General features: G+C 46.4%; 1 protein-coding gene across 4 annotated transcripts in view; it reads left to right on the forward strand.

Moving 5' to 3' along the window:
- The window catches only part of DCAF5 (DDB1 and CUL4 associated factor 5), a 68,233-nt gene extending 64,721 nt beyond the window's left edge, over positions 1-3,512 (forward strand). For all 4 annotated transcript variants that reach the window (XM_031593662.2, XM_090141139.1, XM_090141141.1 and 1 more), the window contains one exon: positions 1,667-3,512. In XM_031593662.2, the coding sequence (XP_031449522.2) occupies positions 1,667-3,475 (1,809 nt within the window). In that variant the 3' untranslated portion in view covers positions 3,476-3,512. The remainder of the gene's footprint in view (positions 1-1,666) is intronic.
- The last annotated feature ends 12,192 nt before the right edge of the window (positions 3,513-15,704 follow it).

The following is a 15,704-nucleotide window of genomic DNA, read 5'->3' on the forward strand; positions in this document are numbered from 1 at the left end:
TAATCATTATGGCAATTCTGCATTGAAGATGCAAAAACATACATGAGATGCTGAACTGGAAGGCAAAACATATTCAGAGCAATTGTTTTATAAAACCTAGAGATCAGTCTAGTACCACTAGGTCTGTCTGTTTGAGGAAGGGAAATGCCTGTCTGCTTGTCCAGGAATACAGCATAAAGCATACAAGAAGGCATATGGTTTCCTAAATACAAAAAGGCCCCATTTACTCGCTGAAATGCCTGAGTTTGGGAGAATTCTAAAATACAGGTTACCTTTACCTCTTAAATTTGACTGCACTGAACAATTGGCTACAAACTTATTTTGTTCTTTTGTCTTGCTGTTCTCTATTGAAAAACTGGATACAGAATTACTGGCAGTCTTGCAGCATCTTTTAGAGTGCTTGTCAGCTGATATGTGTTACAAATGTTAACTGTGCATCTTTGGAATGAGGGCGGTTATCCCATTTACAAAAGCAAAATAACTGCTTTTGTTAGTGGTTTTCTCTTTTTGAAACAAAAGTTGTCTGATTTCTGTTGGGAAAAGATTTGAATTTTTTTGCCAAGTTTTATTCTAAAAGACCAACCTGGTGTAGACAGCAGGCATGGAAAGTTTTCTCTGAATTTGTTAGCATATTAGCATGACTGAAATCAGATATTTTATCAGAACTCTAAAGCAGTTTTGAGGATAAGCTATGCCTACACTAACTGTTGTGGTCAGATTAGCAACGATCTAGAGGAGGGGTGGTAATAGTTGTCCAAACGAGTGTTTTTATCATATTTCCCTGAATCTCTGAATAAAATTAAGAAATGTAAGAAGAAACATTTTTGTGTTTGCTATAGATTAGCAGTTTCTTGAGGACATTGATGGGTTTTCTCTTAGGTCAAAAATGTTTCTCTTTTTTTCTTAACACTGAACATTGAGAGGAGGATAGGCTGGCAGTACAGTCAAGGCTGCTGATACAGGTGAAAGCATTTCATTTTGCAACCTCACTACCTCTCCCCACTTCAAAAATAGCTTTCATTAAAACTCTGCTCCTTCATCTTTCCCCACTAAACCTGCTGCTGCATCTTGAGAAGCTGTTGGAGGCTTTCTCCCCTTCACAACTGTTCTCTAAAGGGAATAGTGCAAGTCAACCTTCTACCTCCATGTATTCAGTTCCCTGCCTGTTTATCAGGTGTGACTGACTGTGGAGCTGGATGAAGTGTTGCTCTACATCACTGACACAAGCAACTCTAGTTTCCTGGGAAACAAGTGCCTTCATTAGTGCTAAGACTATATTGTAGGCAACAAACTATTCTTACAGTTAGTGAGTAAGCATCACCTATCACATAAAAATAGAGTTCTGCAGTTTGGAAGAAATTATTACATGCTGAAGTATTGAAATGGTGGATGCTGTGAGGTTTCTGGATGGGTAAATTAGATGCAGGAAAAACAAATTTGCAAAGGGAAAAAAAAAAACAACAAACCTCTGGAATACTTGCCAGCATGGGCTTAAGGGGTAAACATTAATAATAATAATAATAATAATAATAATAATAATAATAATAATAAAATATTCTGCAACCTGCAGTTGTTTGTAGTATTTGCACTACTGTCCTATTTCAAATACTTCAATAATTTATGAATTCAGAGCCATGTGTTTTGCTTTTTTTATTTTCTGTTACAGATCTGGAGTCCGTATAAACAGCCTGACTGCACAGGGGATCTAGATGGTAGAATTGAGGATGATTCGCGTTGCCTCTACACTCACGAAGAGTACATCAGTCTTGTGTTGAACAGTGGTAGTGGTTTGTCACATGATTATGCCAACCAGTCAGTGCAGGAGGACCCACGGATGATGGCCTTTTTTGACTCCTTGGTACGCCGAGAGATTGAGGGCTGGAGTTCTGACTCTGACAGCGACCTCAGTGAGAGCACCATCCTGCAGCTCCACGCGGGAGTAAGTGAACGCTCCGCTTACAGCGAGTCAGAGTCCTCCGCCTCTTTGCATCACTCCCCACCACACGTGGCTGAAGAGTCTGCTGAAACTGCCTACAACTTAAGGGCCTTAAGATCAGCTGAGTCCCCCTCGGGCAGAGAAGACATGGCTTCCCGTCAGCAGAGGCTCTCAGCACTGAGAAAGTATCAGGATAAGCGTCTGCTGGCCCTCTCCAATGAGTCTGATTCTGATGACAATACCCATGAGGCAGAATTGGACACGGACCTTTTCCCACGGCCACGATCCCCAAGTCCTGAGGAGAACGAGTCTAGCAGTTCCAGCAGCAGCAGCAGTACAGAAGATGAAGAGGAACTGAATGAACGACGTACATCTATGAGGCAACGCAATGCGCTGAGGCGCCGACAGAAGGTGCAAAAAGAAGAAAGGACTTGTACTAACACAGAGAATGTGACCCCCTACATAGGTGAGGATATATATGATTATCCCCAGATCAAAGTAGATGATCTTTCTTCTTCTCCAGCTTCTTCACCAGAAAGGAATTTAGCCAACAAAGAAGTTCTCAAAGAAAGGACCTCTCCTTGTTCAGACAATGAATCAGTGGAGAGAAAGATTTATAAAGCCTACAAATGGCTGCATTATTCTTACATATCATATTCAGCTAATAAAGATGGTGAATCCTCCAGAGGAGATGTGGTGAATGATGAAGGGAAACCAGGAACTAGTGGAAGGCACAATACAGCACACTCGTTAAATAAGGAAGATGCCAGGAACTTGAGTTCAGCAGTTCCTCAAGGTTCCCCAGTTCTTTCTACTGAAAACCACAACAAAGAAACTTTAAAAGAATGCGGTTTGGTGGAAAATTCTAGTAATGGTCAAACTCATGAATGTGACAATCAGCGGTGGATGGAGGGTCAAGAAAATGCATCTGAAGACACTACCAGTGGAGGTACGGAGCGTTCTTTTGAGACTAAAAAGCTCAATGGAAAAGCTAACTGCAAAGGGCTAAATAGTTGTACTGAAGAAGCTTGCATTCAGACTGCAGGACTTGTGGAACAGAAAAATAGTCAGAACTGTCAACCAGCATCAAGCCATCACTCACTGGTCCCTCCGTTCTCTGCTGTTGCCATCTGCAGCTTGTCAGGTCACTGCTCCAGAAACCAGACTGATGACAGTGAGGAAAGGAGCCTCGACGCTTCCTGTGTTAACCACAATAACGGCCACTTGCATCTTCGCCCTTCATGCTTCAGCAATGGACAGAGTTTTGGAGAACAGGAGGCTGTGATTCAAGGACTACAGGTGCACTCAAATACTGATAATGGCAACCTTGAGCAGATGGTTGTGACCTTGCACAAAGACTGCTGCCTGTCTGAAATGGACTCCAACAGCTACAATGTGAGCACAAGAGAGGATACTGCTGACTTGCATCCTGCAGGCAGTGAGAGCGCTCAGTCTCGTGGAGGACTGAAAAGACACAGAATGGAGCTGGAAGATGCAGATTCAGAGAAATCATCCTTAGAAAAGAAGTTAAAAACATGATAAATGCAAATGTCTGTCGTAGTGTGCACTCTCTCTCTCTCAAAAAAAAAAAAAAAAAGAAAAAGGAAAGTATTAAAGGCACATAGAGCTTGGATCTGAAACATTGCGTTTGATTCTCCATTCCATTCTTCAGTGGGTCTGTTTTAGATTGCCAATGGTTCATGCTGTATAAAAATCCAACTTACTCCTTAATGAGACTGAGTCTAGTGTACCCATACAAGGTTCTGTTTAAAGTAAATCCTTATTAAGACGGTTGACTGAATTATTCTTGTGTGAACATGTGTCTTTTGTTCAACCAGCCAACCAGGATGACTGCTTTAAGTTTTAATTGTTCTTCTTAGAAGGAATTTTTCCATTCTGACACTTATTACATATTACAGACTGAAGAATGATTGAATTAGATCACATTGGTGGTAGCTTGGGCTGTGTTTCTTGTTGAGGAAAATGAGGAATAAAGCTTTCTGGCCTCTTTATTCTACTTCAGATGCTGAAGAACTGCAGCCCTTAGGGTGGATGTTTTCACAGCTTACTAATACCTTGAGAGATGATACTTCATAAAGCTCTTGCGTCTGATACAGTTCAGTGACATTTTCTTTTTATGCCAACAGATAAGCTATAGGAAGTGAGCCTCTTTCCAAAATCAACTTCAGACTGTTCCCATGGTGACATTCAATTTTGTGGGTTTTGTTAAAGAAAATAACAGAATAGCACAGTGTTATCACTACTGAAATGTAATTGTTTGGCAAGAGGGTATTATGCTGCAGGCCTCGCTCTAACCAAGGGCTATCAAAAATCAGGCTCTTAGGCATGCCTTTCTGTGTGCTTAATGCACGGTGAGTCGTCATTATTCAGAATACAGCTCTGAATGCTGGGATGTACCTTGACTATGCCCATGTCTCATTTCTGGGGGGCAGCAGGCCGAAGAGGCAAGAGTGGAAGGACGGAGATTGTGATGCCAGCACAAGTGGCAGCACGCAGTACAGTCTGAAAACTGTTGTTAAAGCTTTCTCAGCTTGAAGGTGGTTGGCAGTGGAGATCAGGCTGGTTTTCTACAAGTGCTGCCAACATTTAAAATGGCAGGTGGTGAGATGAGCTCCACTGCAATGTGAGGTGCATGCAGGAGGCCTCTGACAGAGTGACGCTGTGTGAGCGTGCCAAAGAGCAGCACCAGTGTCTGCCCTGGGAGCTACATCCATCACTGTCCAGTGCCTGTTTATAATGGAGCATCCAGTGAAACCTGGCAGGCCTCAGTCAGGGGAGCTGTGCTTGCTTTCCTGGCAACAAGGTAAGAAAATTCAATGCATGACGGGAAAAGAACCCACATGTGAAGGCTGTACCTTGTAGTGCTGGCAGGACAAAACATGCTGCTGTTGACCTGGTAGTTGTTACAGGCTTTCAAGCCCCACACTGACATAAGACTGGCTTATCTTAAGGAAAAGGAGGTTTTTGCTTTAGATAGGGCTCTAGCAGTACAAGACCATCAAGCAGTGGTCTCAGAATAACTCTTTCCTATAGCCAGCTGCCTGCTATGTGAGGAAGGGAGCAAGTCACCCTGTTAAAACACAATGAAAGGAGAACTTTAGAAGAGATGCTAGGAGGTTAAGTGATGAGAGGGAGGGTGAGTGTGAGCCAAAAACATGTAGCAGCTACTGTGTTTGGGCTGGTTTTCCCATGCCTGATCAGCTTTGCTAGGTGAGAACTTAGAATAAACATGTGATGCAGTATTTGAGAAGTATGTAAAGAGGCTGGAAGGGATGTTTCCAGACACCGTTGCAAGTGGCATTAATGGAGTTGATACACTGCTCCCTTACTGACAAAATCGTTCTGTATTGGTTATATTTTAGATCACTGCTATCAGCTGTAGGAGTGTTTTACTTGGTTGTATAAACATATTACTGTAAATGCTATCTTCTAGCTAAAATATTGTTTGCTGTGTCAATTTTTTCTTTTGAAGTAAGCTCTTTATATTGAAAGGATTTTCTCTCAGTACAGTTGCTTTTCCTGCCCTCCTCTGAAGAATGCCCAGGTTGCTATTGAGAGCATCCCAGCTCTTCTTGACATGGCCATGGCCATCTTTTCTCATCATTTCCCAAACACCTACCTTGTGGGCTTATTTTGTGGTTCTTGTCTTTGCCTCCTTAAGCAGAACAGAAGCTCCTTGCTTTTGTGTTCATGCTCTCCTACAAGCATAGGGCATAACAGGTTTGCTGTGCTTCCCTGAGGCAGCCTCCCATGTTGTCTGCATGCTGTTGTTTCTGGTTTCTGTAGAACAGGAGCAGGAAGGTAGGTCGCAGTCTTAACCTTTTGTTCACAGGAAGTTTCACTGCATGCAGGATTTTGTAGTTTCCAAATCAGCATGTTCTCCTTCTTGCAGAAATAAATAATGTTATCAGTACTGGGCAGCTATGCTATCTGGAAAAGGCAAAAATAAATTTAAGAAATTAAAAAAAAAAAAAAAGGAGAAAAGAAGCATGTCTGCTACAGGTGGACAACAAGAGCTTCTCTGCTCTTCAGAAGTTGCTTTGCTTCACCACTGACCCATGTGCAGAGCTCTGCCCCTCCCTCCTGCTCAGCTGGGGGCTGTTCTGTGCCGGCAGTTCCCCATTCACCAGATCAGAGTGCTGCTGGATTCTTCTCTGAGGTGAGCAGCTCAGTGAAGGTGGTGCTTTGCCATCTCGGGTGGCTGTGTCTGATAGACAGGGCTTGTTCAGAAAGGTGCAGCTGACCTGAGAAAGGGGGAGCATGGGATTTGACCATGGGTGCATCAGTGACAGTGCTCTGAAGGCCAGCTGGCCTCAGTTGTACTAATTGGAAAGGACACCTTATTTCAGAATCTAATTTTCTCCTAAAACTAGTGTGGTTTTTTTTCTTAAACTTTGTAACACAACACTTTAAAGTAATTGAAACCTGATCCTAATGCCTGTGTAAAAGCTCTGTCAATTGAAAACTGGAAAGCCATTCTTCATGAAATACGGCAAAGAAGATGAGCAGCAGTGAGGACTGCTTCTGGGGTGTTGTACTTCTCTGTGTTATCGCATCCTAGATCTCTTGTGCCCATCAGAAGCCAATGTGGCTTGATGTTGAGGTGGTCTTGGGATGCTTTCGTTTTGCATGAATAAGACCAGATTCCTTCATTGAGTTAAAGTTATAGAATCATCGAATGGTTTGGGTTGGAGGACCTTTGACATCGTGTAGTTCCACCCCCCGCCCCCCCCCCCCCCCCGCTATAGGCAGGGACATCTCCCTCTAGGCCAGGTTACTCACAGCCCCATCCAGCCTGGCCTTGAATGCCTCCAGGGAGGGAGCACCCCCAGTGCCCCATGTTAGCAAGCTTTCCTAAGTTACAGGGGTGCTGCTGAAGAATCCCTGCAGCCTGTTAGCACAGTTGACCGCATCATTCAGGAGTGGGCTCTTTCCTTCTTTTGTCCAAAATGCAAACCAAGGTAGTTCCAGCAGTACAAAAGCAGGGCTTTGAACACATCTCTGTGGATTTATAGTCAGTGAGAGCGGAAAATGCTCTTCCTGCCTTCTCCACTATGTGCAGCACTTTTTGGCCCATAGATCATCAGAGAGATACAGACCTGGCCCTGTGCACGACTCATTTCTCTTGAAAGGGCAGTTCAAGGGTTGTCTGTTATTTTCCTGTAAATGTGTGATTCCTTCCTCCTGAATGAGTACATGAGCTGCTGCTTGTTGTGTGATATGGCTGGAAATTGCTGATTTTCGATCTCATGAATATGTTTCCATTCAGGCTTAGTGTGAAGCATAGGCCCCCACCTACATGGTGCTGGAATTGCTGCATGGATGCAGATTGGCATTGGTGCTGCTTTTAGAGCTCATCTGAGTCACTGCATTGCTGAAGCGGGCAGTAGAAATGAGTAAAGTCATTTCATGTGTTCCTATGAATAGTCCAAAAAAACCAAAAGCCTGAGTATGAACTTTGTGACCCAATGGTGTCGCTGGCTGTAGGCACAGCACTTGTGTGCTCAGATATTAGCAGGGCTGCTCATTTCCAGGCACGCTACCCCTGGGACTGTGTTACTATGAGCTGCTGGTCTGCAGGCCTCGACGATAAAAACCATGGCTGCTTACAGCAGCGTTAGCAGCCGAAGCCACTGCTTCCCAGGCATTCTGGTGATTTGCATTCTACTCATTTCAAAACAGTAGACCATATGTTCTTTGGGAAAGTCTTGTGTGTGCATCCTACTTCCAGAACGAGGACTAAAAGGGCCAAGTTCTGCTTTTTTTGGAAGAAAATTGGCTTTGAAGAAAGCCTGGCCTATGTTTTGGAGGAGCCTTGGCTTAAGCTCAGCATTTAAGTTTAGATCCTAATGGGATAAATTCTGAACTCTTTAGGAATATACAGCTGAGAGAGAGAAAATGCATGAACTTCCAGAATTAATTCTAGCAGAAAAGGGGAAAAGGAACTAAAATGTGTTTAAAATGAATAAGCCAGCAATATCCCCATACCCTACATACCCATTGATTCCTGGCTGAAAATTCATCAGCTGCATGACAATCCGACTCTTATGAGCCAGATAAGCAAAGGGTTCTTAGTAGCAAGCAGAGCTTGACTGAGGTTTCCCTGTCAGCTGCCTAATGGTGTCTTTTTCCTATAGCTGCCTGGGTTAGCCTTGTATCAATTAGGACTTACTAACGAAAGATCTGTAGTGATAGACACTTTTAGTTCACATTTGCCTTTGGACCTCAGGAGGAAGTCCTGGGATTTCAGGGTGATCTTTACGCAGCCTGTTGAAATGAGGAAAGAAAAATAGGGCATCCTTGCAAGTGGAACAGAGAAACTCCAAGGCAAGAACTGCCTCTCACTTGCTCTTCTCCTTTCTGAGAGTTCCACTCTATATTGAGGAACCTAATTCCTCTTTCTTCCCTCCAGACAAAGACCTCAAAGGGCATACAGTGCCCCAGGGAATGGCAAGCAAAAATGAACCTTGCAGTACTCTGCTCCAATGACATTTCCTGCCTGTGATGGTCAGATCTGGAATTTCTTGCTTGGATCATATCCTTGAATACAATTTTCTCCAAAGCATGAGAAATGTCTTGATTCTCACTGATGCAACCTTGGGGTGGAGAGAAAGGCAGGTGATACAACCTGGAATGGAAGGATACCTGTGCTTCAAGCTGTATATGAGTCCTCCCGAAGCTCTCAACATTACTGGGTTTTGATGGTTGGCTCTGCCATGCTATTTGCTTCTGTGCCCATGGGGATGGAGAACAGCAGCAGCCCTGTATTTCTTTTTAATTCAGTGCAAGAATGGAGGGCTGACTCAGTGTGTCCTCTGGGGCAGATCTCCCACTTTCCATAAAGAAGTTTTTTTTAGCTCCTACATGCTTCCGATGATGTGGAAGTCTTATTTTCAAGCTGGGAAAGTCTGCAGCAATGTTTTGAATTCCTAAGTCAGTTCCTGGCTAGGATAATCTATCTGAGAAGCAGCGGGAGCAGTTAAAGCCTTAGATGGAGATATTTGTTTACATACACATACTTTTTAAGTCAAAACTGTGGCAGTTTGTCACCCAGTGGATGGGCTCTTCAGCTTTCATCTACCATGTGTTTTTGCCAGCCAGGGTGCACCTCTTCCTTTGTCTCCCTAAGGATATGGATGCAAAAGATGCAGGCTGTGTGGCCCCATGTCCTGGCAGCTAATGAGCCCATTAGGATGGGACATCACCTTGCTGGAGATGCACAAACTGCAGCAGGAGGAACAGCTCATTAATCACTTAGCTGCCATCTTACATGTAAAATTGGTACAAATAGGAGTGTTTCAGTCAGAGTGACACATCTTGATGTCTCACATTGCTGGTCCTGTAATACCTCTGATGTTTCTCCATGTTATGTTGTTGTTTCTGAAGCTAGGACTTGTTTCCTGCCCAAGGGCAATTCTATGTTAACCTTAATTTTGCCAGATGAAAAATATCACAGACCTCCAAGTTCATGTATTGCTTATCAAAATTTAAACTAGATGAAGTTCTCAGCTGTTCACCCTAAGTGACAATTCCACTCATCAAAAAGGAAGGATTTCACCTGTGCACAGCTGGGGAAAAAAGCCATTTTAAAGAGCACGCTGCATAAGGAGGAGCTGATGGCCTCATGAGCAACTGAGGCTGTGAAGCTGCTGCAGGGATAAAGCTCCACTGCAGCGCTGAGGTGCCCCTGTGCTGGTGGAGAGCTGAGGAATTTCTGTAGGTTTGCCCTCAAACAAAACCACACAGGAAGCAGCAGAGCGGTTGGTTGGAGCTGGGCTGGGCTGGGCTGGACTGGGGAAGAGGGAGAGGGTTCTTCCTCTAAAGCGTTGCCTTGGTCAGAAGTGACTGACCCGGCAGGGAGGAGACCGGCAGTCTCTAGATCTGATGCCATCGCGACGCGAAGACACAGTTTCGTTGCCAGTAGCAGGGCATAACGTAGCTGCCTCCTTTCCCTCTGGCCCTGACTTAAAATAGTTTTAGGATGTTTTCCTAGAAAGCCTCAAAGACACGTTGAGGGAGATGAGCACCTTGCAAATGAGCTCAGGATCAGGGACAGTGAATGTGATAATAAAACACATCTATAATTAGCAAGCAGTGAAAAGCTCACAGCAATAAATATAATTTAGAGATGAGGAAATATGGGAAAGTAATGAGGGAAGCCAAGGCCTGGAGCAGGCAGCATGCAGTGGAGGTCCCAGCAAGGCACAGGGAGGTGTCTGAGCTGCTGCCACGAGGGGGACTGAGGAGTCTGGGAGCTCTGGGACTGGGAAGCACCACAGAAGCAGGGTGACCTACTTCTTGGTCCACCAGCTGCTCACAGCACAATGGAAGGATTGGTATGGGACAGGAGCTAAAACAAAACGGAGAAAATACTGCTGTGGCTAGCTACCAGGTGAGCTGATAGCATAGAAAGCAGGCTGTGTTGAACTAGGCACATGTTACGAGGCTTCAACTTCAACCAATAGATGTGAAAGCACTGGGATATGAGACCAGTGCCTCATCTGTGGGAAATCAATGCAGCATTGGTTTTGACTGTCCACAGAGAAGGCACAAGTGTGTATTTGACTGACCTGGCTTGTTTTCCTTTCACTCTGTGTGATCATGCTGTGTGTGCTGTGAGCAGAGCAGAGCCACGCCAGTGCAGGCCCTGCACATGGAGGGACACAGCTGTGGTGATGCTACCACTGCAGGCATTCCTCCCCATAACTCATGTGCCAAACAGCCCAGATTCCCAATGAAATTAGTGGTGCTGTGAACAGTGCCCTGCAGAGGTAAGCCTGCACCAGCCTGAGGTACCAGGGAGGCAGGCAGAGAGAGGAACTTCCTGAAAAAGCCCAACCATTTCAAATGCCATCTCAGGTATCAAGGCTGTGAGCATCTCCTGGAAGCTGCGCTGAGCCCGAGCATCCTAGATCTAAGGCACTGGAGCTGGTGAGTCTCCTTGCCTGCAAGTAGATGGATGTGAAAGCTGTGGTTCCCCTGTGTACAGAGACAAAAGCCCCAATTGTTAGTCAGTTGTTAATTGTTATTTTCAAACCTATTAACTCAGACAACAGAGGATAGCCCACAGGGATTCTCTGAGGTGACAGACTGGGGAGGGATTCATTCTGTCAACTTCCAGTGATCTACTTCCATGGTAGTATCCCTACTCTCCGAGAACACTCTAAGCTACTTCACTACACAGCCATGGTGGCGTCTGCTAAATTTATCACCAGGTTTCTTGTTCCTCTCAGAAAAGCAGCTTGAAGATTCTTCTGCAAAATATCAGGCATTAAGGCAGTACTGAGCACCTTCAGCAAACCCCACAGGGCCGAGCCCAGTTCTCCCAAAGGGGGAGCTGATTGCTAGGGAGCTCATTGCCACACGAACAGAGGAAGAGGCTTGAATTAGTGTTGGTGAGAGAGCTATGGATGTTCCTGGAGAAATTGTATTACATGAGTACAAAGCGCTGACTCTGGGGCTCAGCCTTTTCTCCTCAGCTCGGTAATGTTTCCCAGTAGAGCTCCTTGTAATGAATAATGCCTCTGTTATTTTTCTTTTCTTAAATAAATTGAATTATTTTTTTCCATGCAGGAAATGAAGTGAAATTATAGGTATCACACATCCATCCTTTTAAAACTCCCATAATGCTAACGCTGCCATGTCCTGTAGGTGAAGGCAGCAGCATGCTTGGCCCTGGACATTAAGTGGAAGAAAATGGAAGTACCTGATCAAATTACTCAGGTTCCCAAAGAAACCATTTTTAGATGATGATAATTTCCCTGTCTTCATCAGACCTTGTTGTTCCTAGATGTAGAACATCACGGTGATGGTGAAGCACTGTTGGACTGAGGGATGGGGCTGGTATGGGCTGCGGGGGTGGCATGGGGGTAGCAAGATGTGGTGCCTGGTGAGGTACTTAGTAATGTATGGAGCTTGGATTCTTACACAGGGCTTGACAGACGTGAACACAAATCCTGAATTATGCATGACGTAGCGTATCTGTGTGACCGTGGTGTTAACCATCCACCCTGCCAGATGGCAAACTGCGACTGCCACGCGGGCTGCCTGCGGTCTGACACCACTGCAGCCTCCCTCTCCCATGCCATAGGGCTCAGCTGCAGGGCAGTCCCAGTGCAGGATCTGACCCTGTCTCAGCAGGGGAAATCTCGGGCCGTAGGACAAGGGGCTCCTGTCCCTGCCTCAGCCAGGAGCTGACCTGGCCTGAACCCAGGTCTGTTTGTTTCCTCATTGTTCCTCCTCCAGTTGCATGCATACCCCTTGCACATATTCATACTGTGCACCCATGTCAGCGCTGGGCCAAGCGCTGGCTGCAGTCCTGCACACCCAGTGCTCTCCTTGTGTTTGGTTAAAAGGTGGCAAAAATCCTCTAATCTGGATTACCAAGTACGAGGAAGCAAAGTTATTAAGAAGGTTGCCCCAGAAGTAATGCCTCTTATTTTATGATGTTGGCCCACAGCATCAGAGGCAGATTTTGATGGTATGGCAGTGAGGTTGAACTTTGCCACCAGTATTATGTTATCTGCTAGGAAAAGAGAGGGAATAGGGCTGTGTGGCTTTTGGGAAACAGCTCTTAGGAGCTGGAAAGTTCCCGTCTCAGACTGGTTGCGTGGCTATACTGGTGTCTCATCTCTGTCTCTGCTGTTTAGAGATGTCTCTGCATCTACAGTGTAGTGTTAAGAAGGATCTTCCTTTATACACTAGGAGGTGGGAGGAGAGGAAGAATGAGAGCCTAGAAATGTTGGCCAGAAGACTGAACACAGCACAGATCCCAGTAGTGAGCCTCAGTCTCCCCCGGCTGTGGGTGCTGCCCCAGCTCTGCCACCACGGCTCCTCAGTGAGCTGCCAGATGAAGCCTCAGCTGCTTCAAAGCTAAGAGATGGCATCACCCTAAGCAGCTCAGACATCTGTCAACAGCAATTCTAAGCTCACCAGATAACAAGACAAAGACCAACTCGCACCTGGACTGCAGCCCAGTGTAGCATGGGTTGGTGCTGGGCAATCCTGCAGGGTGAGCTGATGCTGGAGGGAGGGCACTGCCTGTCCCTGTGCAATGGCAGCTCCCGTGGCCCCACAGCAGTGTCCCCGTGGTGCCTGTCCTGCTGCAGGCACCCCACCAGCTGCTTCCCAAGCCTCCTGCTGTGAAAGGAGAGCGGAGACACCACAGCGGTGTTCTGTGACCTGCACCTGAAATCACTTCCCCTATCTGATGCTGCCTCTGGATGGGATTTGGCGGGTCAGTGCTGGCTGGTGTGCGCGGGGTGGGAGCATTTTTAAATGGATGTTGAAAACTCTTTTGTGGAGAGTTTCCAGCCTGCTTATTGCTCCAGGTGGGAGAAGCCTGGAAGAAAGCCACATGCATGCAACAGTCTAGACATGTTTGATTTCTTTTTGGAATTAAAGAACAGAAGTCCCATAATACTCTTCGTTTTTTTTTTTTTTTTTTTTTTTTTCCCCAGCATTTGTACAAGTAGCCAATATAAACAATTCTCTCACTGCCCTGAAATTCAGAGTTGCTCACAGGATGAAGTGGTGACCTGCTGAACCTCTGGGAAGAGTAACATTAGCCTCCGTCTGGTCTGCAGCCTTCTGGCTGGGCTGTGACGCCTGCAGCCTGGCTGCCCCCAGGGCTGGTGCTGACGTGTCCCCAGGTTGCTGCGGGGTTGCTGCTCCCTTAAAAGGAGAGAACGGCGCAGTGAGATTGCTGAATGCAAGTACTGCCCCTACACTTAATCCAGCTGTTCCTCAGGTGTGAGTTTCCCAGCTCTGCTTCCATCTACCTGGAGACAGCGGTCCCTGTCATCTCTGAGGATAATCCTGGTGTCTGCAGCTGCCGTCAGGTCCCAGGAAAGAGTTGATCAGAGTATGCTTTCCAACGTGCCCTGAGCTGCTGCTCAGGATGGATTTCCAGGTGTCTGCAGACATACACTGGTGGTTGCAAAGCTGCAGGTTGGCTTGAGGGCAATGGCTGCTTCTGCAGCGGAGATTGCCTCTGAGCTCCTCTGCACAGACTGGTTTTCATGCAGGAGTGATGAAGTTTTTCATCCATTTTGTTTCTTTCATGCAATTAAATGTTAGGATAAGTGCTGGGGAGGCCACATAAAGAGTGTGCTTACTCTCAAGTGAGAGCAGGGGCTGTTGGCTCTTCCTGCATGGGTGGTGCTGCTCCTGTGGGCTTCTCTAACCACCTTGCCATTGCCACCTTGTCATTGCCTGGGCTACTGCCGCAGCCACCTCCCCACCTTGTTTTATGCAATCACATTTTTTTTTCTAGGTTTTCCATCTGTTCAGCTGAGGTTCTGCCGCACACCCAGTCGTGGCTGGAACTGCATCAAGGGCACTCAACAAAGAACATTGCCCGTATATCCTGCTTGGCTTCAGGTGCAGTGGAGGAGCTGACAGCTGCTCAGGTTGGACTCCTTACTGTGGAAGTGGCTCACAAAAGGCCAAAAGCATATTGAGAGAGCAGGTCTGCTCAGGATTCAGCATTCCTGATGGCTCATGGAGGAGGACCAGTTGCTGATAGGTTTGTGATGGCTGTGTAAACCATCCTGTTAAATTAGGAGGCTTATTTTTGATGAACAATTGCAACAGCTGTGAGTGGGGTGTCCACAACTTTGTTATAGTGTCAGGAATGAGTGTAGGGGACACGAGGAACTCCTATGTGGTGTGAAAAGGTTGTTGCCTTTCAGCTAAGCTCTTGTCCTTGCCTCTTTAGGACTCCCAGATAAAGAACGTGCCTTTGGACCTGGTCAAGAAGCAGCCAACCTGATAACACATTTGAAGTCTTTCAAGCCTTCTGTGTTCATTCTGGTCTAATCCCTGTGTAGTTAATTTTGCTTCTGAAATCCCATTGCAGCCTCTGTCAAAGGCTCTGCTCTTTCTCACATCCCTCCTGAAGTGTGTGCAGCCCCAGTGAGTCACCATGCACAACCACTGTGCCTACCACAAGTGCGGGCCATCAGCTGCCTCGGGCTCAAGAAGGCAGCTTGGTGTATCCTGGCCCAAAGGTGCAACCCCGATGTGAGCTGCTTCTGCTGCTGTCATGGCTGAAAATTCCTCAGTATCTCTCGCTGAGCTTCATTTCCTGCCTCTCTCTGGCAAAGCTCCCTGTTTCCATAGTGATGGTTTATTCCTTTAAATAGTCCTCATTCAAGAACAATATCACGGGTCCTCCTCTGTTGTTGGTTTAATTAAAAATAACCTACTTGTCTTCTGGCATTGGCCTTGGCTGAGGCGGCTGGAGCTGTATGTCAGCCTTCAGCCTCTGCCATCCACTCTCACTTCCAGCTGAGGTGATCCCCATGCTGCAGGCACTGAGGGTTGTCCATGAGCCATTCTGCCTCACCCTGCCTTGCAGCCCCATGCTGTGAGCCCTGCCCACATCTGCTGTGTTGTGCTGGAAAGGATGATGTGACAGGTCCCCTTCCCACAGGGCTGGCTGGGAGAGGGGCGTAGGGTGAGGGCATAACACAGGGGCATGACTCCCTGAGAGGGGCAAAGCCTTGAAGCTTTCCTCATTGCTTTTCATTCTCCACTCCTGCTCTGGAGGCCTATCAGCACCAGTGAGCCTTGATAGGAACAATGTCAGTGTGATGTGATCCATGTGGGAGCCAAATGCTTCTCATCTTGGTCTCACCAGTGACACAACCCAAAGGGGAGTGTGGCCCCGGTGAGGCTGTGCCTTTGGGCTTTCCCTGTAGTGAGCAAGGAGGCTTGTGAGAAACAGGGAGAGCAGCGTGGCTGT

This window comes from Phasianus colchicus, chromosome 5 (assembly GCF_987193195.1).
Source record: "Phasianus colchicus chromosome 5, bPhaCol1.hap1.1, whole genome shotgun sequence".
NCBI lineage: Eukaryota > Metazoa > Chordata > Aves > Galliformes > Phasianidae > Phasianus > Phasianus colchicus.